This window comes from Heloderma suspectum, chromosome 1 (assembly GCF_057233095.1).
Source record: "Heloderma suspectum isolate Gila_16-S chromosome 1, 16-S_ref, whole genome shotgun sequence".
Classification (NCBI taxonomy): Eukaryota; Metazoa; Chordata; class Lepidosauria; order Squamata; family Helodermatidae; genus Heloderma; species Heloderma suspectum.
The window spans coordinates 214,495,281-214,522,410 of NC_139458.1; the positions used below are offsets into that span (position 1 = coordinate 214,495,281).

Consider the following 27,130-nt stretch of genomic DNA (forward strand, 5'->3'; position numbering starts at 1 on the left):
ATTCTCCCGACAATCTTAATTCCGACCTGCGATTCATCCAACCCGGCGTTTCTCATGATGTACTCTGCATATAAGTTAAATAAGCAGGGTGACAACATGCAGCCTTGTCGTACTCCTTTCCCAGTTTTGAACCACTCGGTTGTTCCATGTCCGGTTCTTACTGTTGCTTCTTGACCCTCGTACAGGTTTCTCAGGAGACAGGTAAGGTGGTCTGGTACTCCCATCACTTTAAGAATTTGCCACAGTTGGTTGTGATCCACACAATCAAAGGCTTCAGCGTAGTCAATGAAGCAGAAATAGACGTTTTTCTGGAATTCTCTTGCTTTCTCCATGATGCAGTGAATGTTGGCGATTTGATCTCTAGTTCCTCTGCCTCTTCGAAACCCAGCTTGTACTTCCGGTAGTTCTCGGTTCGCATACTGCTGAAGCCTAGCTTGTAGGATTTTGAGCATCATCTTGCTGGCATGTGAAATGAGCGCAGTTGTGCGGTAGTTTGAACCCTCTTTGGCATTGCCCTTCTTTGGAATTGGAATGTAGACTGACCTTTTCCAGTCTTGCGTCTTTTGGGGCTTTCTGCTTCCGTTTTAAATGCAGGATCACAGCAACTCCCGTTTTCACCCCCACCCCCTTATCTGAGTCTTCCATTATCTTTCATTGATCTCGCTCCTCTTCTTGCCGCTTTTCCTCTTTTCACGCAAGCGGGACACAACGGGGTACTTTGATAGCTCGTTATCTGCTATCTATTTAAAAACCGGAACAAAGGGCATTTAGTGCAGGAGACGCCCTGGAGAGTCACCGCCGGGAAGGAGCAATCTCAATCGCCGGATAAAAGCTCCGTGTGAAGAAAGCCCCACTGATGCGGCTTCCTTGCCTTCGGGGGCTCGTTGGCTTAATTCTCACTGAAGCGAAACCTGGGTCTGGGCTGTACCGCTTCAGATTGCAGGTGGCGGCTCACGTGAAAGAACAAGACACCCTTCCACGTGTATAGCTGGATGTCAGAGTCTTCTCCGTGACACGCCGCTTTTGTAGGTGTTGGGCACGCATCGTGCGGATGAGCGTGCAGTCACACGAGCCCCCCGTGCGGTCTGAAGCAGGAAACACCCGAGCCGGGTTGACCATCTCAGCGTGAGACATGGGCCCTGGGGTTCCCCGTATACGTTTCGACAGCGTCGGGAAACGATCGCGGGGCCTGCGCGTCTAGCGCGTTTTGTGCCTCTCGCTCTGTTTTTCTGACATCGACTGCGCCGCCTGCGGAAGGCCGGCGGCGGCGGGAGCTCCTCCTCCCCCCGCCCGCCTGCCCGCGAGCCGCCTGCCCGGGCGTGGAGACAGGAAGCGGATGCCGAGGAGGAAGCGCGTCCAAGCCGAGTCAGGTGCTTCTCTCGCCGGGCATCCTCTCTCTCCCCGCCCGCCCCGCCTCCCCCGGGTCTCGCTGCCTCCTGGAGCGGGGGATCGCTGCCCTTACGGAGCAGGTGGGGCAAGACGGAAGGGTCTTTCGGGGTCTGGGATGCCGCAGGGAAGGAGGAACCAACAGGGCGGGCACAGTGCGAATTAATAATCCTATTTCCCTTCCTGGCAAATGGGTCTCGGGTCTTCTGGCGCGGGAATGAGGCCCGGAGGGGCTTTAAGTCATGGTCTTAAGTTTATGTACCTTTGTGAGTTCCACCGAGTTCAGTGGGGCTGAACTTCTAAGTACAACAGGATCAGGATATGGATCGCAATACACTGGGTAACGCTTTTCTACAGTGCTTACAAGCCTTTTAAAAACATCCTTTTATTTCCTCAATTTGTTCATCCCGTCAACAGCTGGGTGTGGTCTGGTGGGTCAGCTTTGGGATTTGGGGTGGACCAGCGTTCAAGTCTTGTCATCTCTGTGTTACACACTGGTGTGTGTGTGTGAGGTGCAGTATATATGTGTGTGTCCCTGTCTTTAAACCTGGAACGATAGTGATGTACCTCAATGTCGTGTTGTACAGTCCTTGCTTTCTGCACTTTCACAACACTCTCGTATTAGGGTGAGCAGGTACAAAGGAGGAGAGGATTGTGTTCCCTTAGAGGCTGTGTAGCCAAGGGAACTTTGGGTAAGTGTGGGATTTTTTGCCCTTGTGTGATAAGCTGCTCCTTCTTCAGTTCCTTCCTCTACACCACGAGTGGGCAGAGGGTAGATCTCCCAATGCTTTGGGCTTCAACTAGCAGAAGTCATGGCCACTGGTCAGGAATGCTGGGGGATGGTCCAAAACATATGGAGACCTACTTTCTCCTCACCACACTCCCTCCACGACGCATTATTATGTGATGCTTCTGTGGTGGTGGGTAGCATTGCGGGGGCACTCTGTTTTAAAACATGGGATGAGCAATATGAACCAGCATTGCTAGGACTTAAAATATTGAAGCAGTTTTAGATCATTTAACTTATTGGACCTATCCTCAAGACAGTAGCTGGTTTTAAGTTGCAAGGCTAGAATACTCTTACGTAGAGAAATGTGTCAGAGTCTTTCCCCTTTGAACAGATAGTTTTAATCATAGAATCATAGAATAGTAGAGTTGGAAGGGGCCTACAAGGCCATCAATTCCAACCCCCTGCTCAGTGCAGGAATCCAAGTCAGAGCATCCCTGACAGATGGCTGTCCAGCCTCGTCTTGAACGCCTCCAGTGTGGGAGAGCCCACCACCTCCCCAGGTAATTGGTTCCATTGTTGTATTGCTGTAACAGTCAGGAAGTTTTCCTGATGTTCAGCCGGAATCTGGCTTCCTGTAACTTGAGCCCATTATTCCGTGTCCTGCACTCTGGGATGATCAAGAAGAGATCCTGGCCTTCTTCTCTGTGACAACCTTTCAAGTACTTGAAGAGTGCTATCGTATCTCCCCTTAGTCTTCTCCTCTCAAGGCTAAACATGCCCAGTTCTTTCAGTCTCTCTTCATAGGGCTTTGTTTCCAGTCCCCTGATCATCTTGGTTGCCGTCCTCTGAACCCTCTACAGTTTGTCTGCATCCTTCTTAAAGTGTGGTGCCCAGAACTGGACACAGTACTCCAGATGAGGCCTAACCAGCACTGAGTAGAGGGGAACTAGTACTTCCCGGGATTTAGAAGCTATGCTTCTATGAATGCAGCCCAAATTAGCATTTGCCTTTTTTGCAGCCACATCACATTGTTGGCTCATATTCAGCTTGTGATCGACAACAATTCCAAGGCCCTTCTCACTTGTAGTGTTGTTGAGCCACGTATCCCCCATCTTGTAACTGTGCATTTAGTTTCTTTTTCCTAGGTGCAGAACTTGGCATTTATCCCTATTAAATGTCATTCTGTTGTTTTCTGCCCAGCACTCCAGTCTATCCAGATCACTTTGGATTTTGTTTCTGTCTTCCAAAGTATTAGCTATCCCGTCCAATTTTGTGTCATCTGCAAATCTGACACTCCCTGCACCTCCTCCTCCAAGTCATTAATAAAAATGTTGAAGAACACTGGGCCCAGGACTGAGCCCTGCAGTACCCCACTCGTTACCTCTCCCCAGTTTGAGAAGGTCCCATTGATAAGCAGTCTTTGAGTCCAATTCTGTAGCCAACTGTGGATCCACCGGATCATTGTTTCATCTAGCCCACTTTGAGCTAGTTTGCTCATCAGGATATCATGGGGCACTTTGTCGACAGCTTTGCTGAAGTCGAGGTATATGATGTCTACAGCATTCCCACAGTCTACAAGGGAGGTTACTTGATCCAAAAATGAGATCAGATTTGTCTGGCAGGACTTGTTCTTGACAAATCCATGTTGGCTTCGAGTAATCACTGCATTGTTTTCAAGGTGCTTCCAGATGGATTGCTTTATGATCTGCTCCAGAATTTTCCCAGGGATTGATGTCAGACTGACTGGTCTGTAGTTCCCAGGTTCCTCCTTTTTACCCTTTTTGAAGATAGGGATGACATTAGCCCTCCTCCAGTCATCTGGCACTTCACCCGTCCTCCAGGATTTCTCAAAGAGAATAGACAGTGGTTCTGAGAGTTCTTCTGCCAGTTCCTTTATTACGCTAGGATGCAGTTCATCTGGCCCTGGAGATTTGAACTCATTCAGAGTAACTAGGTGTTCCTTGACCATATGCCTATCGATCTCAAGCTGCAATCCTGCCCCTTCAGCCTGTACTTCGCCTTTGCCAGGGGGGTCATAGACCCTCTTTTGGGAGAAGACTGAGCCAAAGTAGGAATTGAGCACCTCTGCCTTTTCTTTGTCATCTGTTATCATTTTGCCATCCTTATTTAATAGCTGAACCACCATTTCTTTCCTCTGCCTTTTACTATGCATGTAGCTGAAGAAAGCCTTTTTGTTGTTTTTAGCATCCCTCACTAACCTCAGCTCGTTCTCAGCTTTAGCCTTCCTGACACCATCCCTGCAATTCCGTGCTACCTGCCTGTACTCTTCCTTTGTTACTTGGCCTTCTTTCCACTTCCTATATGTGTCCTTTTTTGTTTTCAGGTCATCCCTAAGCTTTTTGTGAAGCCACATTGGCTTCTTCTGTTGTCTTCCAACTTTTCTTCTTGTTGGAATTGTTTGTGATTGTGCCTTGAGAATTTCCTTTTTTAAAAGCTCCCACCCATCTTGGACTCCTTTTCTCTTTAGCGTTGCTTGCCATGGGACCTTACTGATCATTGTTCTGAGTTTATTAAAATCAGCTTTCCTAAAATCCAGGGTACGCATTTGACTACGCTCGGCTTTTGCTTCCCTTAGAACCAAAAACTCAAGTACAAAATGGTCGCTTTCCCCCAGAGTTCCTGTAACTGCTACTTTATCCACTAAGTCATCTCTTTTGGTTAGGATCAAGTCAAGGATAGCTGATCCTCTAGTTCCTTCCTTTACTTTCTGTAGGAGGAAGTTATCCGCCACACAAGTCAGGAATTTCCTGGAGGGGCCATGTTTTGCAGAATTTGTCTCCCAACAAATATCGGAGAAATTGAAGTCCCCCATTACTACTACATCATGCTTCCTTAAAACTTTGGCTATTTGCTTTTCAAAAGTTTCATCCTCGTCTTCTCCTTGATTGGGTGGCCGGTAGTAGATTCTGACCATCAGGTTCCCTTTATTCTTTGCTCCATTTATTTTGATCCAGATGCTCTCGATGGGGCTACGAAGCTCCTCCTCCTGTATTTCTGTGCAGAGATATGTGTTTTTCACATACAGTGCAACCCCACCTCCCTTTCTGTTCCTCCTGTTCTTTTTCAACAGGTTATATCCTTCAATTGCAGTATTCCAGTCATGAGAGTCATCCCACCAAGTCTCAGTTATACCTATCAAGTCATAATTTCCCTCCTGTATTAAGCGTTCAAGTTTGTTCTGTTTGTTTCCCATACTCTGGGCATTAGTATATAGACGTCAAAGACCATGTGCTTCATAGTCTGGCTTTCTTCCTACATGTGTCTGAAGACTATTATTGGGCGCTATCAGAGCTGTTCTCTCCGTTGCAGTGCATGCGCCTACGTCCATTGTTACCCCCAACATTACATCTCCCTTCCCCGTAGGATTCAGTTTAAAGCCCTCCTGATGAAGTTCTTCATGCTGTGGCCAAACACATTCTTCCCATCCTTTGTGAGGTGAAACCCATCCCTTGCCAACAGCCCATCTTCCAGGAAGTATAACCCGTGGTCCCAGAATCCAAATCTGTCTCGTCGGCACCACCTTCGTAGCCAGTCATTCACCCTGAGTATTTTTCGTTCCATTTCTATCCCTCTTCTAACTACTGGAAGGATGGATGAGAAAACTATCTGGGCCCCAAAGTTCTTGAGTTTCCTTCCCAGAGCTTCAAAGTCTGACGTGATTTCTTCATAGCTCCGCCTGGCGGTATCGTTTGTTCCCACATGGATGAGAAGAAAGGGATACAGTGTCAGTGGGCTTTATGAGTGCAGGCAACCTTTCAGTCACGTCTTTAATCCGTCCTCCCGGGAGACAACATACCTGGCGAGTCTATGGGTCTTCGCGACATACTTGGGTCTCGATCCCACGCAGCAAGGAGTCTCCCACTACTACCACTCTTCTCTTCTTCTTCTTGTAGGCCTGGGTTTCATCGCCTCTGTTTGACTGACCTTCATCCTCTTGCTCACTCTCATGCAGGTTCCCCTGTGATTCTTCCTCTGCAGGCTGTCCTCCAGTCTCATCCGCAAGTACCTGGAATCGATTCCACAGCTCCACTGCTTCCACTAGTGCAGAGTGGCGTCTAGTTCTCCTTCTCCTGTCACCCTTTTCCAAGGAGTATCCTCTACTCCATTTTTCTTCACCTCAGTATTTCCCACTGCCTCATCTTGCTGTTGTTCTTCAATATATTCAGGTAGTGCCTTGTGACCCACTTATTTAGGAAGCTGTAGCAAGAAAGGAAATGAAATGCTTGCTTGGAACAAAAGTTACTACAATTATTGCTGTCTTTAACTTTTTTAAAAAAAATTAAATTCTCATGACTACATTTGACAGCACCATTTCATGGAAGGGACTGGTGTTGGATGGAGTAGCTTAACTTTTCAGGGTGCAATCCTATACACGTTTCTCTCTTCCTTACCCCTCTCCAAAACACACACACAATTTTTCCGTCTCAAAAGGATAGTGTTGTCACCCTTCTTTAATCGACAGCCATTAGATTCTAAGCCTTAGAGCAATATTGCTTGTAGCGCTTGTACCACTGGCAGAACAGCCACAAGTCTCATTAATCCTTCCAGTTTTGGTTATCTGTTATTGTGAGTAATCAATTAATCAGATTAACACTGAATTTTAACATGAGCTGCTTTGCAGCTTTAACCTGTGAGAGGAGACCAAGAGCTGATGGCATTGTTATGTAGGTTTGTAGCCTCATGATACTGTTGCGTATGTGGTCTGGGTTTGTTTGTTTTTGTTTTTGTTTTATTTTTATTCTTTTGTAAAGCGTATCGGGATTTGTTTCAAATGAGAAGCAGTATATAAATAGTGTTAATCAATAAATCAATAGGTATGTTAGTTCAGACAACAACATTAAGATGATTGCCCACTGTGAGTGGCTTCTTTAGTCAAGAGAACCATATCTTTAAACATCATTACAGTATTATTTGTATTCAGAGTAATATCGTAATTGATTAACCCATTGAGATCAGACAGTTAAATTGGCTGGAAACCTTAGGCAGTGTCCAGCACTGCTGCTGAGCCTCCACTCTTTCTCTTGCGCCCATGGGACCCAGCGTGAGCACGCCAGTGCTTCTTAAAACAACCTTGGAAATGAGCTGAAACATTTGTTTCTAGAACAGGTCAGTGGAGCTCCCTTCCATGAGTGCCGCTAACCTGCCCTGTTCTGGAAATGAGCCTTTTGCTTTGTTTCCACTTGTTTTCAGGACTGCTGGCTCTCCATTGCACTAGCACTGCTAGGACACAAGCAGTGTTGGATACCGTCTCTAATAAAGTTGACAGCCTTCTTTAATACAGAATATATAATAATGGCACTAGCAGTTAAGAGGGATGGGCATGATCACATGCTTTAAAAATAACTCTGGATTGAGTATTGTGGGGATCCGACCTGATTCTGTCTTCTTAGAAAACCGTCTAGGTTAAAATTGACTCTTCTGGCATACTTGCTCGTTGGGTGTCCAGATACAAAGTGACGTAGGCCATGAAGAAAAGTTGCTGACACTAAGCAGGGCTGGATCTGGTTAATTCTTGGATGAAAGACTGCTTGGGAACCAGAAGTATGCTATCTTGAGATCCAATTTGCATGATTGAAGGAAGAAAGGTGTGATATAAGTGTAATAAGGGGACTTCTGAATTGTTGCTGGCATTTTTTGAGCAGCATTTGCTGAAACTCCTTCATCTACACAATTATTAAAGGCACAGGAGCCTGTTCTTCTATCCATCTGGCCACTGTGTGTCTCATATATGAATTTAGAGCCGAAACAAATCCACCCTTTAACTACTATTTGTCTAACTTGATACAGAGGTTACTGGTTCCACTTGCTAATCTCTTATGTTTTTATCCAGCAACTATAGGGCAGTATTCAGCAGTCATCTAATCCAAGGGTAAGCAACCTGGAGCTCTCCAGATTTTTGTACTACATCTCCCATAAACCCCAGCCAGCATGAGCAGTGGTGAAGGATTATGAGAGCTGTGGCCCAGTACATTGGGAGGAACACAGTTTGTCTACCTGTGATCTCATCTGTTGAGTATTTTCTTCTTTTGCCATGTTTTATGGCCATATTACACACCCAGAGAGGCAAATCTGGACTTGACAATGAGCAGGTAATTGGGAGCTGTAACTGATTCTCATACCGATGGATTTGTACAATATGTGTATTGGTCACAGGGTATTTATTGCATCTAGACTTCAGATATCTAGGTGTACATGTCAGTATTGTGTGTAGTGACTCTCTCGGGATCTGCTGAGAAGGTTCTTTCTTAAGAGCGCCTGCTTTAGAAGCATTGCTGGGTAGGGAATTTCTTATGCCTGTCTGAATGTGCTGCTAATAGCCTGGGAACAAGCTGTGTACAGAAATGCAGTGGTGTTGGAGAAGAGCAGATAATGCTCTCCAAGAATGTAAGAATCGCCGTCATGAGTTAGACCCAAGGGCCACCAAGCTAGTGCTCTGTGTCTGGCACTAGCCAGCTAGATGCCACAGGAAGCTCATAAGCAAGGGTCTGGCAGAGGTCGCTGGCCCTGTTCATCCTGCAGCATCTGGTATTCAGAATGTCACTGCCTTTTGAATATGGAGAATCTGTGTCTGGCTATTATGGCTAATAGATCCTGATAAATATATGGGTAATGATTCCTAAAGCCATCCTTGCGAGTCGCCATTACAATATATGGCAATGAATTCCATAAGCTAATTATATGTTGCATGATGAAGTACCTTTTGTTTATCTTGAACCTGTTGTCCGTTACCTGAATCAAAGAAGAGACCAAGGTAAGCAGGTTGCTGTGAGAAGCAAGCAGTTGGGGGCAGACGGTGGCACATTGTGTTCGGTGGTTTCACGTTTGTGACGTAAGCAGACAGAACCTCTGGTGAAGTGTGCCAAGCATCAATACTGAAGTGTTGGATGAATGCCTGTTGAAATAGATGATTTCACCTCTTAAAATACAAAACGTGTGGAGCAGATTGCTTTGGTCTAATGCTTTCTGGTTTATCTGGTGTTTGCAGAGCTGCCTTTAATGATTTTAGAATGTAATAAACCTACATTTGTCTTCTACCTGGTTTGGATTACTGGCTCTGTTGCATAATATAGCTTTGCCTTGGTTGCTGGGAGAAATCTGTGCAGGTTGCTTAGATGTAGGACAAGGGGCTGGATACATTTCTATAATCAAAAGCTGCTTAAGACTTGATTTTTTGCCACAATCTAGTCTGATTGCAAACCAGAGGCCTTCCTGTTGCCTGATTTGAGTCATGTTCCTCCCTGACTGCCTCACTAACACCGGTGGTGGTGGGGAGTGAGGCCCATTGGTTGTTCCCAGGGGGCAGAAGGAAGGAAGCATTTTTGGAATCTTTCTGCCTTTGAATTGAACTGCCACACTGGGCAGACAGGTTCAATAGCTGTCTCCCTAAAATGAACTCATTCCGTGATATATTTTTTTCCTTACGCTCCTTCCTGAACCAGTATAGTTGGCATATTTTGTTTTTCCATAGCCAAATGTCAACCTCTGCCTTCCTTTTTCTTTCTTAACCCAGGATTCTAAGCAACCCATGGTGAGTGAGAATTGCTTCTAGGAAATTGGGCAGGGAAGTTTTTGTAAACTTTGAAGGATGGACTCTTCTTTTAAGCTGTTGTAGCTTGTAAGGCTACAAATGACCTAATTAGTATTTATAAAAAGTGGGCAAGTATTGTGGTCTGCTAACTCTTGTAGACTTATTTGCAAGGTTTTGTTGATTTGACTCTTTAAAAACGGGAATCCTTTACTGATCATGCCCTGTGAATGGGATGAGACTAATATTAAGAGTGAATCTCCACAGTATGAGAAAAAAATAGGGCTGCCATTTTTGGCAGCAGCCCCATGACAAGCTCTTCCACACACCCATTATCTGCCTTGGAATCATCACGTTGTGTTGTGGAGCGGGGATGAGAGGTGTTCAGCGTAATCATGTCAGTTCATGCGGTAAGCTCTATAACATGTTATGGGGGGAAGAACATAATGCAAGGCTGCAGTTTTTGGCAGTAGCTCTGTGTGTTGACAGCAGTGATGTGGCTTTTCCAGAAAAGGTTGAATTGGAAAAATTTCCAATGCAAATTAGGTTTATTTGCATAGGAAAATTTTGAGTTTGCTTCGGAAAATGTTCTGATGTTCTAGGGTAGGGGTGGGCAACTCTTAGGGGAAAAACATTTGGAGGGAACAAGTCCCATCATTCCTCACCACTGGCTATGCTGGTTAGAGCTGATGGGAGCTGTAGGCCAAAACATCTTGAGAGCAGCAAGTTGCCCACCCCTGCCCTTGGTAGATATGATTTAGCATGTTTACTTTACATGCATTTAGTAAACAAAACTAAAAAAGTACCCCATCTTAATTTTTTGTCCCAATAAGCTGCAAGTATTTGCCCTGAAATATTTGAGGAAAAAATTAATATTTTAATATTAATAATCTCCTCCCTGGACCTCCTGCTGCTACTGACTATACTCCAAAGCAGAACTAAGAGAGAAATCATGCCAGTTTGCTGCCTATTTTCATTGGCAAGTGAGCCTAAAGTGGGCAAATCTTGCTTGCAAACAACTGAGACTTGGGCCACGTGAGGCTTCTGTAGTGGTTTGCCACAGAAATCAGCAGCAAACCCACGATGATTTTGCTGCTGCACGAAGACCACATGTTGCCCGCTCCTGGATTACACCGTGGAAGGAAACTGGGGTCAGAAAAAGGCACGCACAGGCTGAGGGCTTCCAGCTTCTGGAGGCATGAGGGAACATGCATGCACACTTGGACTGTACAATGGCTTGGAATTGAGAGGCCCCAATCCTCTACCTTTTCAGGAAAATGGCAGGGGGCCTCATTCCTTTTATATCTTCCAGGACCCCCGCCTCTTGTCCTTGTGGCTGCATGTGGACACACTGAACTTTAAAAATGGACAGATGTACCACTGAAAGAGAATTGCGTACCCTTCCTCCTGAATGGTCTGTTTGAATGTTCCAGATGTAGGGCCCGCACATCCCCTTCCCATGGTGCTTTGGATCAAGTGCTGAGTGTGTGGGTACTTAGAACTTCTGAAGTGAAAGTAAGAAGAGTCCCAATCGTGTATGAAGCAAGGGAGGGCGGGGACATTTTTAGAGCAGGAGAGGTGGGTGGGAGGGAGCTGAATCCTCTCCAGCTGCTGCAGCTTAAGTCCCCACAGTTTGTTCCTCTCTTCACCCTCATCCCAGGCGCTTTTCTCTTCAGCTGAGTGCTGCTGGTACCAGGAATGAGCTCACCTGGGAAGAGGGGCAACCCAGCAGTAAGTGCACATTTCCTTTGCTCTACAAATTCAACCCCATCCCTGCTTCACCTGGGTTGAAGGAGTGGGTTTAAAGGAATGGGCTTTAGACACTGGGTTTAAAGGAATGGGCCTGCTGCCATCGTGTCTAACCTGGCCCTACCTTGATGATTACAAGCTGGGCTTCTCAGCGTAGCTTGGTACATTGTTCAAGCACTGTGCTTGACTGACAAGCCTTGTTTCCTTACTACGATGAGAGAGACTTGCTTTCCTGGATCAGCCAGTTCTCGTACTTCCTCTTTGATTCTACAGACATGATGTTCCTGTTTTCAAAGGGAATAATCCTGCGTGGGCCTTCAGCCATGCACTCCATTTCTTGTGTGTTTCTCACATCTGACATGGCCATGCGTTGTATTCTGTACCTGTTTTAGCTGGCTACCTGATCCTTCTCTGTCTGCTGTACTGGCATCTGTGTATTATTCAATCTGTTTTATAACATTTGTATGCCAGTTCTCATTTTAAAAATCCCAAAGCAGTTCACAACGTATTACCAAACAATACATCATTAAAAGTATAACAGCATTTAGAGAAGTTAATGGTTGGGAAAAGCCAAGATAAACAAGTAAGTTTTTGGTAATCGTCGAAAGCATGTGATCATCAGTGTGCGTGGTGGCCACTCCCAGGGTGGCTTACAATAATATTAAAACAGTTGGAATAAATAAATACAACATTTTAAAGAGCAAAAAAACAGCGTTTAAATAACCCATTCGTCTGGGTTCACACATCATGTTGATTGGAGGTTGTTTACAGTAAATGGAAGGGGCTCATGTGCAGTGCACGTTCCAGGCAATCATGGGTTAATTAAATCGTGGGTTAATGTGCGAACTGGTCCGATGAGTCTTTTTGTATATAATGATTCTGGCTTGCTAAACTGTGTTTAGGGACCCAGGAATGCACATTAGGCTCACACACTTGTCCCTCATATCTCCCCCTGCCCCTTTGTGCACCAGTTTCAGCATTGCAATGATACCAGTAATGCAGACTGTAGTCTAAGCCAAAGGTAGGCAGAACCATCTCTGGATGTTTTGGACTTCAACTCCCAGAAGCCTCTGCCAACATGGCTAGTGGTCAGAAATGCTGGGAGTTGAAGTGTAAAACATCTGGCGATCTACCTTCTCCCCATCCCTGGTCTAGTGTAACCAGGATTAGAGCACCACAGCTGGGGGAGGGATGAATGTGCAGTCCTGACACTCATGTACAAAGCCTTGAACAACTTGGGACCAGGATACCTGTGAGAGTGCCTCCTTCCTTACCAACCTGCCCAGTTACTAAGGTCATCAGAGGGCATGTTCCTGGTGGTTCCACATGGACCCATGGCCCGGTTGGAGTCCACCAGGAAGAGCCTTCAGTGTGGTGGCCCCCTTCCTGTGGAACTCCCTGCCTTTGGAGGTCAGGCAGGCACAAACGTTGTGTTCCTTCTGGCGCCTCCTGAAAATATTGTTATTTTGAGAGGTCTTCCTTGAGTGACCAGCAGCGGTTTATTAAATTCGGCCTTATTGGAACTTGTCTTTTAAAAAATGTTTTTCCTGTTTTAACATGGTGTTTTATTTTATCTCTGCTGTTAACTGCTCTGAAACCTTTGATGTAGAGCGGTATATAAATATTGTAAATAAATAAAATAAATAAATTCCTGATTTGCTAACTATGGCTTAGCAAGTCAGGAATGTTATACCCAAACTGGTCGATGGACTGGCCTAACTTGCCTAACTGGGTTGTTGTGAGGATGGAACATGGCTCTGTTCCTAAGGTGGAGTATAAAAGTAAAAGAAATAATCTAAGTTATATGGATGCTAATCTTTTACAGCCTGCCTGTAAACTTCACTCTTTGAACAAAATAATAGACAAGGGGCAGCAGGTGGGAGTGAGGGAGATATGGTGCAGCAGCTTCACCGACAGATGCAGTGTCTGGCTTGTGGGATTTCTCATGTACTGGTAATTGTGATGTGATAAGTTGAAGCAGTGTAACCTGCCTCTTCAGATCAGTGCTTTACCATGTAATACTGTGTCTATATGTGTGGATACAGTTAGTGAGCAAGAGGCGGCCTGTGGCAAACTGGTTTTGTGGGATCGGTTCCAGCTTCTTCCTTCTGATGAAGTGGACAAGGTGCTTTCATCTGTAAGGCCGACCACCTGCTTACTTGATCCTTGCCCATCTTGGCTCATTATGGGCTGCAGAGAGAGACTGGGTGAGGGGATCAGGGCAGTGGTGAACGCCTCCCTTGAGGAGGGAGTGATGCCATCAGCCCACAAGGAGGCAGTGATAAGACCGCTCTTAAAGAAGCCGTCCTTGGATCCCCAAGTTCTGAACAACTTTCGCCCAGTCTCAAATCTGCCATTTTGGGGCAAGGTGATTGAGCGGGTGGTGGCGGTGCAGTTGAAGGCACACTTGGAAGAAACCGATTATCTAGACTCATTTCAGTCGGGCTTCAGGCTTGGGCATGGGACAGAAACGGCCTTGGTCGCCTTGGTGGATGATATGAGGAAGGCTCTGGATAGGGGTGAATGCTCCTTCCTTGTTCTCCTCGACCTCTCAGCGGCTTTTGATACCGTTGACCACGGTATCCTCCTGGACCGCCTGGAGGGGTTGGGCATTGGAGACACTGTATTGCGGTGGTTCCGGTCCTTCCTCTCCGGCAGGTACCAGAGGGTAGCACTGGGAGAGGAGGTTTTGGACCTGTGGCCACTCACTTGTGGGGTGCCACAGGGTTTCATCCTCTCCCCGATGCTATTTAACATCTATGTGAAGCCGCTGGGGGCTATCATCAGGAGGTTTGGGGTGCGGTGTTATCAATATGTGGATGACACGCAGCTCTACCTCTCATTCAGATCTTCACCAAGGTTGGCCGTAGAATCCCTGTCCAAATGTCTGGAGATGGTGAGTGGCTGGATGGGGAGGAATAAGCTGAAGCTGAACCCTGACAAGACCGAGGTACTTTTGGTGGGAGACAAGAGGAGGCTGGGGGATGTTGACCTGGTGTTGAATGGGGTACGGCTACCCTTGAAAGACCAGGTCCGCAGCCTGGGGGTCATTTTGGACTCCCAGCTGTCCATGGAGGCTCAGGTGTCAGCTGTGAGCTGGACAACTCCATCTGATACGGTGGCTGCGCCCCTTACTTCCTGACCATCTGCTCCCATCAGTAGTACATGTCCTGGTCTCCTCTCGTTTAGACTACTGTAATGCGCTCTACGTGGGGTTACCCTTGAAGACGGTTCGGAAGCTGCAGCTGGTACAGAACGCGGCGGCTCGCCTGATTAAAGGCAGCCGCCGGCGAGATCACATCACTCCAGTGCTGAAGGAGTTGCACTGGTTACCAGTTGTTTTCCGGGCCAAATTCAAGGTGTTGGTTTTGACCTTTAAAACCCTATATGGTTCCAGCCCAGCCTATCTTAAAGAGCGCCTCCAGCAACACCAGACAGGCCGCTTAACAAGATCAGCCTCGGATGGCCTTCTCTCTGTCTCATCAGCCAGGACAGCTAGACTGGTGGGGACGAGGGAGAGGGCCTTTTCTGTGGTGGCCCCCACTCTGTGGAACTCCCTCCGTAGGGAACTCCGCCATGCCCCCTCTTCAATGAGCTTCCACTGTGCATTAAAAACGTGGTTGTTCAGGCAGGCATTTGGAGTGGGTTAGGGTATTTTAGAAAATGTTTTTATTGTAGAATTTTATTGTTTTAAACTGTTTTATTATATGCTGTACATCGCCCAGAGTGGCGGGGTGACCAGCCAGATGGGCGATTAATAAATATAATAATAATAATAATATCTGTTCCCCTGTGATGGGAATAGAGAAGGCCCTGTTTGGGTTCATGCTGCAGATGGCTCAGACTGGGAAAGGCCAAATATTCCTGGCCTTTCTTGTCTCGTTGGCTTGGAGGAGATGCTAAAATCTGGAAGGGGGCTTATTTTTCCTTGGAGCGAGTGAACAAAGTATTTTTACCTGTGTGTATTCAATTTCCTTAGGATCCATGAAATGGCCACAGATGACAAGGCATCTCCGACACTGGACTCCATGAATGATCTGCCCTACTCTCCTGGGAGTCCCTCTCACCTTACACACTTCAAACCTTTGACTCCTGACCAGGATGAACCTCCATTTAAATCTGCCTACAGTTCTTTTGTAAATCTCTTTCGTTTCAGTAAAGGTAAGTGCTAATTGTCTTTCGTACTGTTTTTATTTTTTTTATGAGTAAGGGCTTGCTGGTAAAAGTAGCCGCAGTCTGCTCAATCCAATAAACATGTCAATACTACCTGTCATTTGCTGTATTCGCATGTAACACTAAGCCAGGGATGGGGAACCTCCGGCCCGTGGGCCTAATCCGGCCTGTGGAGGTTTCCCATCTGGCCTGGGGAGGTTTGGACTCCCTGTTTGGGTCCCACCCCTGGAGGCTACTGGTGGCTTTGGGAAGAGGCAGGGAAAAGAATATCTACAGGTGATTCCTCTCCCCTGTGCTCCCCTGCACAGGGCTCAAAATGCACTGACTGGGTGTATGAACTCATTGTGCCAGGGCTTTGCCTTCTCCACTGACTCCCAGTCAGTTTTGGCGCAAAATTTAAAGTCCTGGTTTTTGACCTGAAGGATCGCCTCTTCCCATGTGTACCTACCTGATCATCATCTAAGGCCCTTCTACGAGTGCCCCTGTCAAGCGAGCTACAGTGGATGGCATTGAATTCAAGGCCCATTTTGGGAGTGGCCCTCCAGTTATGGAATACTTTCCCCACATTTAAGGCACCTACCTTATATCATTTTAGCACCAGGCAAATATATTTTTAATTTACCTGGCCTTTTAAAGCTATGTTGTGGTTCTAATATTATTTTAGCTCTGAGTGCTTTCCACTCTGTTTTAAAGAGTGCAATCCTATGCAAATATAGACAGAAAAAAAGTCCTACAACCCCCAGCATTCTCCAGCCAGTATTGCTGGCTGGAGGATGCTGGAAGTTGTAGGACTTTTTTCCCATCTAAATATGCATAGGATTGAGCTGTAAATTGGTTTAGTGCTGTGTATTTGTATTCCTGTTTTTAAGTGGTACATTTTTACCTCTTTTTCATTTGTTGCCTTTTATTGTAATTGTGATTTAATGTTTTTGCTCTACATTGTAAGCTACCTCAAGAACCTTCGTTAGACAAGCTAAAAATAGCCCAAATATGTTTTTAAAAATGGTTTCCTAGGCCACATGTTGCCTACTTGTGCTTTTATATCCAAATATGACCCTCACCAATTAACAGTAAGCTTTCAGGCTGTGGTGGTCATTCTTGTCATAGGTAAACATGAGAAACAAGCCAATGAAAGGGAAAAAATGGAGTTGCAGGGCTCCTTGTGTTTGCAGCATGCTTTAAAATCCTCTGCAGAGGGACTTTGGGAAGCCCAAAATATCCTGAGAAGAACTGGCCTGCATTTGGGCCCCTAGCAATGACAATCAGCATGAGGAGCGGAGAGGAAATGCCCAGTTGACAAAAATGTCTGCATTTCACTCATTGGATGGGCAAAACTGAGCTGACAGGGCAGTGGAATGCCTAGAAGACTACAACACTGGATTGTGGGAGATCACAAAGAAGTTGTGTTTATTCCCCCCAAGCTAACAGTTCATGGTTTGCTATTTGAAGGCAGTGATGGTGTTTTAATTGTGAGATGCTTTTTTGGGAGGGTGGGTTAGAACTCGAGGTGCGGAAGCAAAGGATGTGTTTATTTTATTCTACTTTTAATCTGCCCAATAACCCAAGTTCTCTCTGGGCAGTGTACAATACATTAAAAACCATAAAATACAAACAACAGAACAATGAATAAAAATACGAATGCTCCACTGCATAGCTTGTAGGCTGTGATCCCACCGACACTTGAATGTGTAGCTATGCAGGCTGTGTAGAATAGCATGGCCCTGCTGAAGGCTCTGGAAGCATGGCTCTGCAACAATGGGGCTGGCTTCCCAAAGTGGGGGCTAGCCCTCCATATGAAAGGCAGAGTCCTGACCCAGCAGCCTCAACTGATGCAATGTGTGTAGTTGTACACTCCTCTCCCCCATCAGTATATGAGCTAATTGCTGGGATGAGCATGAGAGGGGGCTGCCTCTTTGGCATCCTTTTTCATTTTTTTATTCTGAGCTCAGCTTCTCCTTGGATCCCTTTTGCTAATAAAGATGTGGGTGAATAGTGTACGCCTGAGCACTGTTACTTGTGGCGATAGATAACTTATCTTAGGCTTGCAGCCTCAGTTATCTGGAAGTAAGCCCATCGAACTCACCTTATTTCTGAGTAAGCATGCAGAAGATTGGGCTACAAGAGCGCTCTTCCTTTAGATCTAAGTCTTCCACTGTGACATAATGTGGGAACTCTGCATCGAGGGAACATTCGTGTTAGGGAGAGATGTGGTGACCGTTGCAATATATAAGTATAGTACTAGAGAAGCAACCTTCAAATAATTAAATTTCTTGCGCACGTGCAGACGTGTGTGTTTATGTAAGCCTTTAAACGTTGAGGCTGCAGTCCTTTATACATTTGCTTGGGAGTAAGTCCTGTTGAACTCAATGGGACTTCTTGGTTGAGAAGTATCGGATTATACGGCAAGCCAGGCTAAGAGGTTGACATGCGCAGCTGAAGATGCAATGTGTCATGTTCTAAGACACAACTGCCAGTGGCTGAACAAATAACAATTATTATTGCACAAACAACACTGACATATTCAAACATCCCCTTAAAACTGATTTTCACTGATCAGATTTTTATTTGTATTCCTATGGCTATGCTTCTGCAAGGATGACCTTCTAACTTATTATTTGACCACTTAAAAATTATTATTGCTATGATCTGTGTCTAAGGTTTTGTTCATCAAGGGCATAGGTGTGAAAGGAGCCGATCCAACTTTTACATGTTCAAAGATTTAATCTTCTCTGTGTTCACGTACATTGTAAGGTTTATGGAAGATTAAGAGATCAGTGTGATCAGTGTTGTCTTATTTGTTCACGTGGTTGGGATGTTTTGAGGAGGTTTAAGGGGTAGTAGCAACACCCCCTAGCATGCTCCCTTTGTGCTTGCTCTACGTATCTAAGACTGTGGTATTGACCCTGCTCACATGTAACGACAGCCCGTCAGCTTAAACGCACTTCTTTTGCTTCACCACTCATTCCATGATTAGCTCCTTCATAGGTTATGCGGTGTGATGTGCGAATCATAGTTTGTTGTTGGCTTGACTTCTGGGTTGTTTGGCCCCTAAACAACCCATCGGTCCGGGTTCGCATATCACGCTACACAAGCTACAAAGGAGTTGATCGTGGGTTGTGTGGGGAAGCTGCAGAGGTGGGTGTGCTGCAGGCGGCCACCTGTTGGTGCACAACAACCCACTGGTTTTTAAACCAAAGTTTAAAGAAGTGTCATAGTTTACACTTCCGTAACTGAAGGTGCTGTGCAAGTATTGTAAGAAGGCCAGTTTGTCCAGGGACTCTCTTCACTCGCCTCCATCTCAAATCCTTGACGTGTGAACAAATGGAGAACAAAATGATTTCTTTCAGAGTAATGGAAAAATGTAGCTATTTTTCAGTTCACATTGCTGAACCTTGATCAGACTAATGTCCGCTCTTTCTAGATGATGGTCGACTTGCATCCTCTGTGGAGAGAGCGGAGAGTGGGCAGGGCGACCAGCAGAGACTGAATGCAAATTGGTCAAGTCCGCAGCATTCCTTGCAGTCACAGTCGCTAAGGTCATCACCCGTAGCTTACAAAAAACCGCAGCCTTCTGGGGAGAGAAGATCTTCTGCATCATTAGGTAAAAAGCCTGGGCTCGAAAAGCAGTGATGTCTGTGCCTTATTTTTTTGTTATGTGGCTTCAACATTTTCCAAATATTCAGCTCAAAAGATACTCTGTGCCTGTGACAAACATCCTGTATTTAGCAACTTGAAAACTCTGGGTTTTTGTGTGATTTGGGATACGTTTAAGCAGGAAATCTTGCGTACGTTCCCCGCTGCTTTCTTTTGTTACTCTGCATGGGTTTTCTAATAATGTGCTTAACTTAAAATGTGATGTTCACCTTTTTCTTGCCCCCTCCCTTTGTTAGAGAGATGGCTGTTGAAAGTGTGGGAGGAAGTATGTACATGAGAGCAATTGGACAGATGATAGCATTAAAACCTGTGCCTGTTGAAGTCCTGTGCTCAAGTGCTTCTTATTTCTCAGGGTAGAGCAAAAACTGGCCATGTAGATGCACATTTCTATATAACATTAAGGCCTGTTATAACATAGAAGCTGATATTCATAGAATCATAGGGTTGGAAGGGGCCTACAAGACCATCAAGTCCAATCCCCTGCTGGGTGCAGGAAGCCTGATTCCCAGGCAGTCAGTCTCCCATCCAAGTACTAACCAGGGCTGACCCTGCTTAGCTTCTGAGGTCAGACAAGATCGGGCACATCCAGCCCTTTGCTCATCTCCAATTATCTACAGGGGGATGCTGGCTTTTGGGTCTGAGACCATTACAAAGTGTTAGCAAATGCTATATGAATGACTGGCCTACGTTCAGTGATCTGTAGTCCTAATGTGGCCCCTTCATGGATCACTGCCTTGTTGTGGCGAAGGGGCTTGCGTAACTCAGTGAAGCCATAAGCTATGCCGTGCAGGGCCACCCAAGACGGACAGGTCATGGCAGAGAGTTCTGACAAAATGTGGTCCACTGGAGAAGGAAATGGCAACCCACTCCAGTATTCTTGCCAAGAAAACCCCATGGAACGTATCACAAGGCTAAAAGATATGACGCCGGAAGATGAGCCCCTCAGGTCGGAAGGTGTCCAATATGCTACTGGGGAAGAGCAGAGGGTATTTCCAAGTAGCGCCAGAAAGAGTGAAGCGGCTGGGCCAAAGCCGAAAGGACACTCAGCTGTGGATGTGTCTGGCGGTGAAAAGAAAATCCGATGCTGTAAAGAACAATATTGTTTAGGAACCTGGAATGTCAGATCAATGAATCAAGGTAAGCTGGAGGTGGTCAAACATGAGATGGCAAGATTGAACATCGATATCTTGGGAATCAGCGAACTAAAATGGACAGGCATGGGCGAATTTAATTCAGGTGACCATCATATCTACTATTGTGGGCAAGAATCCCTTAGAAGAAATGGAGTAGCACTCATAGTCAACAAAAGGGTGGGAAAAGCAGTACTGGGGTACAATCTTAAAAATGATAGAATGATCTCAGTACGAATCCAAGGCAAACCATTCAACATCACAGTAATTCAAGTCTATGCCCCAACCACTGAGGCCGAAGAAGCTGAGGTTGATCGGTTCTATGAAGACCTACAACACCTTCTAGAACTAACACCAAAAAAAGATGTCCTCTTCATCATAGGGGATTGGAATGCTAAAGTAGGAAGTCAAGAAATCACCGGGATAACAGGCAGGCATGGCCTTGGTGTACAAAATGAAGCAGGACAAAAGCTAATAGAGTTTTGCCAAGAGAACACGCTGATCATAGCAAACACTCTTTTCCAACAGCACAAGAGGCGACTCTACACATGGACGTCACCAGATGGTCAATATCGAAATCAGATTGATTATGTCCTTTGCAGCCAAAGATGGAGAAGCTCCATACAGTCAGTAAAAACAAGACCTGGAGCTGACTGTGGCTCAGATCATGAGCTGCTTCTTGCAAAATTTCGGCTTAAATTGAAGAACGTCGGGAAAACCACTAAACCGTTCAGGTATGACCTAAATCATATCCCTGATGAATATACAGTGGAGGTGAGGAATAGATTTCAGGGATTAGACCTGATAGACAGAGTGCCTGAGGAACTATGGACGGAGGTCCGTAACATTGTTCAGGAGGCAGCAACGAAATCCGTCCCAAAGAAAAAGAAATGCAAGAAAGCCAAGTGGCTGTCTGATGAGGCTTTACAAGTAGCTCACGAAAGAAGGGAAGCGAAAAGCAAGGGAGAAAGGGGAAGATATATCCAACTGAATGCAGAGTTCCAGAGAATAGCAAGGAGAGACAAGAAGGCCTTCTTAAATGAACAATGCAAAGAAATCGAGGAAAACCACAGAATGGGAAAGACTAGAGATCTCTTCAAGAAAATTGGAGATCTCAAGGGAACGTTTTGTGCAAAGACGGGCATGATAAAGGACAAAGAAGGCAGGGACCTCACAGAAGCAGATGAGATTAAGAAGAGGTGGCAAGAATACACAGAAGAACTATACAGGAAAGATCTGAATGTCCCTGATAGCCATGATAGTGCGGTCACTGAACTTGAGCCGGACATCCTCGAGAGTGAAGTCAAGTGGGCCTTAGGAAGCATTAGTAACAACAAAGCTAGCGGAGATGACAGTATTCCAGCTGAGCTATTTAAAATCCTAAAAGATGATGCTGTTAAAGTGCTGCATTCAATATGCCAACAAATCTGGAACACTCAACAGTGGTCACAAGACTGGAAAAGGTCAGTTTACATTCCAATTCCAAAGAAGGGCAACGCCAAAGAGTGTTCAAACTACCGCACAATTGCGCTCATTTCACATGCCAGCAAGGTTCTGCTCAAAATCCTACAAGCTAGGCTTCAGCAGTATGCGAACCGAGAACTACCGGAAGTACAAGCTGGGTTTCGAAGAGGCAGAGGAACTAGAGATCAAATCGCCAACATTCACTGCATCATGGAGAAAGCAAGAGAATTCCAGAAAAACGTCTATTTCTGCTTCATTGACTACGCTGAAGCCTTTGATTGTGTGGATCACAACCAACTGTGGCAAATTCTTAAAGTGATGGGAGTACCAGACCACCTTACCTGTCTCCTGAGAAACCTGTACGAGGGTCAAGAAGCAACAGTAAGAACCAGACATGGAACAACCGATTGGTTCAAAATTGGGAAAGGAGTACGACAAGGCTGCATATTGTCACCCTGCTTATTTAACTTATATGCAGAGTACATCATGAGAAATGCCGGGTTGGATGAATCACAGGTCGGAATTAAGATTGCCGGGAGAATTATCAACAACCTCCGATATGCAGACGATACCACCCTAATGGCAGAAAGCGAAGAGGATCTCAAGAGCCTCTTGTTGAGGGTGAAAGAGGAGAGTGCAAAAGCTGGTTTGAAACTCAACATTAAAAAAACGAAGATCATGTCATCTGGCCCTATCACTTCCTGGCATATAGAAGGGGAAGAAATGGAAGCAGTGACAGATTTTACTTTCTTGGGCTCCAAGATCACTGCAGACGGTGACTGTAGCCATGAAATTAAAAGACGCTTGCTCCTTGGGGGGAAAGCTATGGCAAACCTAGATAGCATAGTAAGAAGCAGAGACATCACCTTGCCGACAAAGGTCCGTCTAATCAAAGCTATGGTTTTCCCAGTAGTAATGTATGGCTGTGAGAGCTGGACTATAAGGAAGGCTGAGCGCCGAAGAATTGATGCTTTCGAACTGTGGTGCTGGAGAAGACTCTTACGAGTCCCCTGGACTGCAAGGAGGTCCAATCAGTCCATTCTAAAGGAAATCAACCCTGAGTGCTCATTGGAAGGACAGATAATGAAGCTGAAGCTCCAATATTTTGGCCACCTAATGTGAAGAGAAAACTCCCTGGAAAAGACCCTGATGCTGGGAAAGACTGAAGGCAAAAGGAGAAGGGGACGGCAGAGGATGAGATGGCTAGATAGCATCACGGATGCGATGAATATGAACTTGAGCACGCTCCGGGAGGGAGCGCAGGACAGGAAGGCCTGGCGTGCTATGGTCCATGGGGTCACGAAGAGTCGGACACGACTGAACAACAACAACAACAAGTCCTAATGTGGGCAAGCATATTCCTTGGTCCCTGGGGCTGCTTCCAGAATTTGAGAAAAGACCTGGGTGTGCAAGATTCAGCTGGCATTCCAAGGTCACATAATGGGGCAGTGACCGACCTAGGTTAAAATTCAACAGTTCCCGAGGCTGAAGTCCAAACTGTTCTTTGGAGTGAAATGCCCTCTGTTCTCTTAGGGGTCCTGAGCCATCTTCGTTCCGAGCCTGACAACCTTATTTTCACTGAGAGATCAGAGTAACACTGAGCCAAGCTACGTGTTGTGCTGGAAGATTGTGGTTGATTGCCTGATTTGTTTTAAACTAAGTGCACCCGCAGCAGTGGGGAGGGGAGCAGCTGCTAACTTGATCAGGACAGTAATACGACGGGTGGGGCGTTTATCTCTTCCTCTGTGCCATGTTCCTGGTTTAGATTGCCCCCTCAAGCTGCTTTTTGCTCAGGGTGGTGGTGGTGGGATACAGGCATCTGTATCATGTCTCTACTTTTTTCTCTCCGCAGAGGAAATATTCACTGGGGGCAACCTAGACTGGGATAAATGCCACAGGGGAGGGCGTTTAAATGCTCCTGTGCTGCTTTCCTGATTGAAGTAGCCCTGGGCAACGTGTTAAATTTAGGACAAAAGAAGTCAGGCAAAAGCATTCTGTTGACCTTTACTAGAGAAAGCTGCCATGCTAAAGTAGTTAGCTTTTTCAGCATTTCAGATGATTAGTCCCAGACACATAACCAATTGCTGAAAAAAATTGAAAACCCAAATCAGAGTTTGCTTCCCTAGTGACAAATAGCCAGTGTGGGGCACTCTTGTCACTTAGAAGTATTGGTTTTCATTCTTTGTCTAGAATAGTTAAACTCTCAGCACAGATCTTTCTAGAGTCTGTCCTTTTTAAAAGCAGAGTTCTTAATCCCAAATAGGAAGCAGTGAAGGAGTTCCTTCAGTACTCATGGGCAGGACTGTGTTTTCAGAACAGAGAGAGCAAGAGGTCTCTGAGTGGGAAGTTATTCAAAATTATTTAAATTGCACTGTTGAGACTTCAGTACAAGATACACTTCCAGAGTTTACAAGTGTCTTTTTCAGATTTTAAAAGTGCAGTGCTGGAAGCAAGCAGCACAAGGCAATTACCACCGTGATTACACTTGATCTTCTTTAAGAGTCAACAAAGGGTACCGAATGATAAAATATTCACTCGCTCACTCAGTCTTTACAATGCGATGGGAGCCCATAGTCTCTGTTTAAGCCCTGGGTTACACAATCAAACTTCTGGATGAATTCCTGCTCTACTGCCCCAGACTCAATGGGTCCGCAGGAATTGAGTTTTGTTGACTCAAGGGTCTCTTGGAATGTAAAGGTGAATGAAATGCTCACTTAAAGGTTTGAGAAAGTTAAATGGGGAAACTACGAGTGGCGTATCTGTGTTCTTCTCTCCCCGCCTCCATAATTTTAACACAAATGGTTCTTGCAGCCCATTGAGTTCACTTGCTCTCTCCCTGCGCATTAAACAATAGTCTTGTAATGTCTTCCTCTTTAGGTGTACTTTGCATGGGTTTTCTCTGGCCTGTCTCCAAACAGCCAGATCTGGTCAGTCCTGTCAGATCCCTCAAGAGGTTCGTTGTGTGTGTGTGTGTGTGTGTGTGTGTGGCTGCAGCACAAACACAGTTTGTGAAGGCTGTAGAAATCCGAGACCACGAAGGAGATCTGTTTCTGCACTGCATCACTTCAGACTGTAGGTGGGGGCCCCACATGTCTGGTGCGCCTACATACAAAACCAAAATTCCTTTCACACAGAAAACAGGCATGTTGGGAGGAGGTTGGCTCAGAACTCTTTTTCTCCCTGACATACTAGTTTTCAGTTAGCAAGGAATTGGTTATTTTTAATAAAGGGGCATCCAGTCATCTGAGCCTCAACCTAAAGCATGAACTTGTATGGCCTGTTCAGTGAGAGCTGCGCCATAGAGAGCAGCAGGGCTGCATGAACTGCATCTTCAGTAGGAGTATGGGGAGAGAGTGACCATGTTGAGCCATGTTTGGTTTAAATGTGGTGTGTTTGAACAAGCCGGGACCAGATCGCAGATGAACAAAGAAACTGGAGTTTCTTTCACTTAATGTTGGTGAACGTTCCTCCCATCTCCTTGGCAAATACCCAGGAGTTGTCCCAAGCACCTTTATGATGGTCAAGGACTGGTACATGCTGGCTGCATCATCAGTTCTCTTTCTACTGCTGGTTGCAGGAATGCAGTGGGGAGGACAAACACTCTCCTTCTCAGCAATCTTTGGCAGCACCCAGTACACTCCAGCTCAAACACAGCCCTCTCTTCCCCCATTCTTAAGCGCGCCCTACAGAGGCTTGCAGCCGTTATTTCTTAACCCTTTCCTCCTGATCCTCCTGAACAAAAAAAAGAATCTCTCACCGCAGTTCCATGGGTTCTTTTTTTTTAAATTGCTAGCAGTTCCAAAGGTTGACTGATCAGAGGTGAAGAGATTTGTGAAATGTCTCCACTGGGGACACAACCACCAAGTTCTGAGGGAAACTACCCCATCCCTGCCTTTAGCAATTGTTGCCTACCAGCCTCCTTCCAAGCATAACTGGGTTTTTTTACATTTATACTTATGGATTTTTGCCATTTTTTCCTATCAGACTATCCAGACTATCCAGAAAATCCAGATTGTTCTTTCCTCCATTTCTGGCTCCAGAGAGGACCTCTGGTCTGTGAATTACCATCTTAATGGTAATTAAGCCATACTCCCTAGCTGTAAGCCATGCATGTGTTTGAACCCACAAACAGCCTCTCTAGTGCTCCTGAACACAATTGAAGTGGGTACCCAACTTCCTGAGGACCAATCGCTGACTCCCACCCCTCACCACATGTCTCCACTCATCCAATAAAGACACACACATTTTGGTTCGTTAAGAAAATATGCTGGTTAGCAAGGAGAACAAAGGGTGGAAGTAATAACTTTTGTTAGGCTGTAAGAGGGGCTAGGAGGGTTGTTCAAGAAACAGGCATGAAGTGAGCCGTTACGGTGGTTGCTCTTAGCCAAGGTGGACAGCAGAAGTGTCGAACTTCAGGCCCACGGATCAAATCCAGCCTGCCTGGGGTCCCAACCCGGTCTTCCAGTGTTCCTCAAATGGCCCTTTCTTCTAACTGCCAATTGTTTGGTGGTTTCCTGGCATTTGTGTAGGTGGTTCTCCATTCTAAAAGGTTGAAATGTTTCTCCTAAGGCTTAGTTACTGACAGTAAGAGCTTTCAGTTACAATATGCTGGCATTGTTTGCCCCTGCCCCTTTTGCCGTTGGCCCTGCCCACCACTGAAATGTGGCCTCCAGGAGCTTATCCGAAATGGAATTAGGCTTCAAGAGGTTCAATGCTCCTGGTGTGCAGGAGTGGTTTTGGGGGTGGGGAGGCAGAGCATGAGTTATGTGGGAGTAATTCTCCCCAATAAAATGGCCAAAAGTTCTTCTGATGATCTGTGCCTGATTAAAGATTGGCTGTGTTAGAGTGAGGGTTCATCAGGTAAAGTGGCTGATCTGGCTGTTAGCTGGGGCAGGCACTGCATCCTTTTCAGTTGGCCTGGGGAAGTTGGGATTTTCTTCCAGGAGAATGTCCAGCTCCCCCCGCCCCCTGCATCCGGTAGACATTGTGGTGGATGCAACATGAGCATGTCTGCAGCCATGTCTTCCTCAATGTCCAGCGGAGTGTACAGGGACCTCCACCTCAGGTTTAGCTGTCTGAAGGCTCTTCCTGCAGGCAGCCTGGCCCTGCCTTCGTAATAGTTGACCTTCTTGTCTATGGCCAATTTTGGCATCGATAAATATATGTGAGTTCTAGAGAGATGCTTTCAGTGATGGTCACCTAAAAGGTAATTCCAACTTTGAAATGACCCAGTTTGATTGGTTTTGTGTCTATTCATTGTTATCTTATAACACAATTTTTTTAGAAATGGGGAAACAT

General features: G+C 45.8%; 1 protein-coding gene across 6 annotated transcripts in view; it reads left to right on the plus strand.

Annotated features, from left to right (window-relative positions):
* Positions 1–1,290: 1,290 nt before the first annotated feature.
* Positions 1,291–27,130, plus strand: part of PIKFYVE (phosphoinositide kinase, FYVE-type zinc finger containing) — a 103,914-nt gene continuing 78,074 nt past the window's right edge. For 2 of the 6 annotated variants that reach the window (XM_084818997.1, XM_084819020.1), the window contains exons 1-3: positions 1,485–1,726; positions 15,391–15,572; positions 19,006–19,185. In XM_084818997.1, the coding sequence (XP_084675123.1) occupies positions 1,629–1,726; positions 15,391–15,572; positions 19,006–19,185 (460 nt within the window). In that variant the 5' untranslated portion in view covers positions 1,485–1,628. The other 4 variants (XM_084819038.1, XM_084819030.1, XM_084819005.1 and 1 more) reach the window with 4 other exon arrangements.